Raw genomic sequence first — 1,073 nt, 5'->3', positions numbered from 1 at the left:
GCCTATCATGCCGTCAGGAGGGTGACGGCCGCGGACGTGGGGCAAGCGCACGACCTGGAGACGATTTCTTATCCGGAGGTAAGCAGCCCCTCACCGAACATCTTTGCCTGCCGACTGAGGACGCAGTATCGACATTTTTTTGGTCCTTGAAAAGGAAAAATTCGAGCGTGATTGTCCGCGAATGCGCCTCTTAAGCTTGGTATGGCAGGGGTCGCTCGATCATCGCGTGCCACGTCCATCTAAGAAGGTCTAACCTCCCCTCATCGGCCCCTCCCTTAGGACGAAGCAGCGTCTTTGGCAGGCATGCACTACCGTCAGACACACGCCGGTGACTTTTTCTACGGTCTTTATCACACGGGCACGGGGCAGCTCTTGGCGCTCATCAACGGCACGCTCTGCCGAGGCACGACCTTGGAGCACGACACCATGTCCCACCACGACACCCAGGGGAAAACGCTGTGCATCCATTCCGTCGTGGTCCGACCTCCTCTCCGCCGTCGGGGGCTGGCCACCGCTTTTCTCCAAACTTACGTCCACCTCATCCTGGACGCATACCCTGACCGGGTCCTGCGGCTTCGCCTCATCACCAAAGCGCAGAACCTGGGCCTGTACCATCGGTGCGGTTTCCGTTTCCTCCGTCCCTCCCCCGTTGTGCACGGACAGGAAAAATGGTTCGAAATGGGCCTGGATCGATTGAGCCTGGTGGCCAGTGAAGGAGAGTTGGGAAAGGGACTCGGGCGGGCTTTTGTGCACGTGGACGCGTTCACTGGAATGGCTTTTCGGGGTAATCCGGCGGCGGTGGTTTTCTGCCACGGTGAGGGATGTCCGCGTCCGAAAATGGCCGAGCACAGCCTTGTACACAATTCTTTGCTCTGGAGTGACGCGTTTCGGGTTTTCCCCGCGACGCTTCGCTCGTGTTGGTTTTATCCCTGACTGCGTGCGCGTGTCCCCCCCCTCCCTCCTCATCACACCCACATCCTTCCCTCCTCATCACAAATTAGGCGACGAGACACCTGAGTGGATGCAACACTGGGCCCGCGAAATCAATCTGAGCGAGACTGCCTTCGTCTCGC

General features: G+C 59.0%; 1 protein-coding gene across 1 annotated transcript; it reads right to left on the bottom strand.

Moving 5' to 3' along the window:
• Positions 1-273: 273 nt before the first annotated feature.
• NGA_2123200 (uncharacterized protein) lies at positions 274-797 on the bottom strand (the record flags this gene model as incomplete). Its single annotated transcript, XM_005853408.1, has 1 exon — positions 274-797. A coding segment is annotated over one exon (524 nt), but the record flags the coding sequence as incomplete, so codon positions are not given.
• Positions 798-1,073: the final 276 nt, after the last annotated feature.

The sequence above is a fragment of the Nannochloropsis gaditana genome (assembly GCF_000240725.1).
Source record: "Nannochloropsis gaditana CCMP526 unplaced genomic scaffold scaffold907, whole genome shotgun sequence".
Classification (NCBI taxonomy): domain Eukaryota; class Eustigmatophyceae; order Eustigmatales; family Monodopsidaceae; genus Microchloropsis; species Microchloropsis gaditana.
The sequence above is the reverse complement of the archived record's forward strand: the minus strand, read 5'-3'. Positions and strand labels throughout refer to the sequence as shown.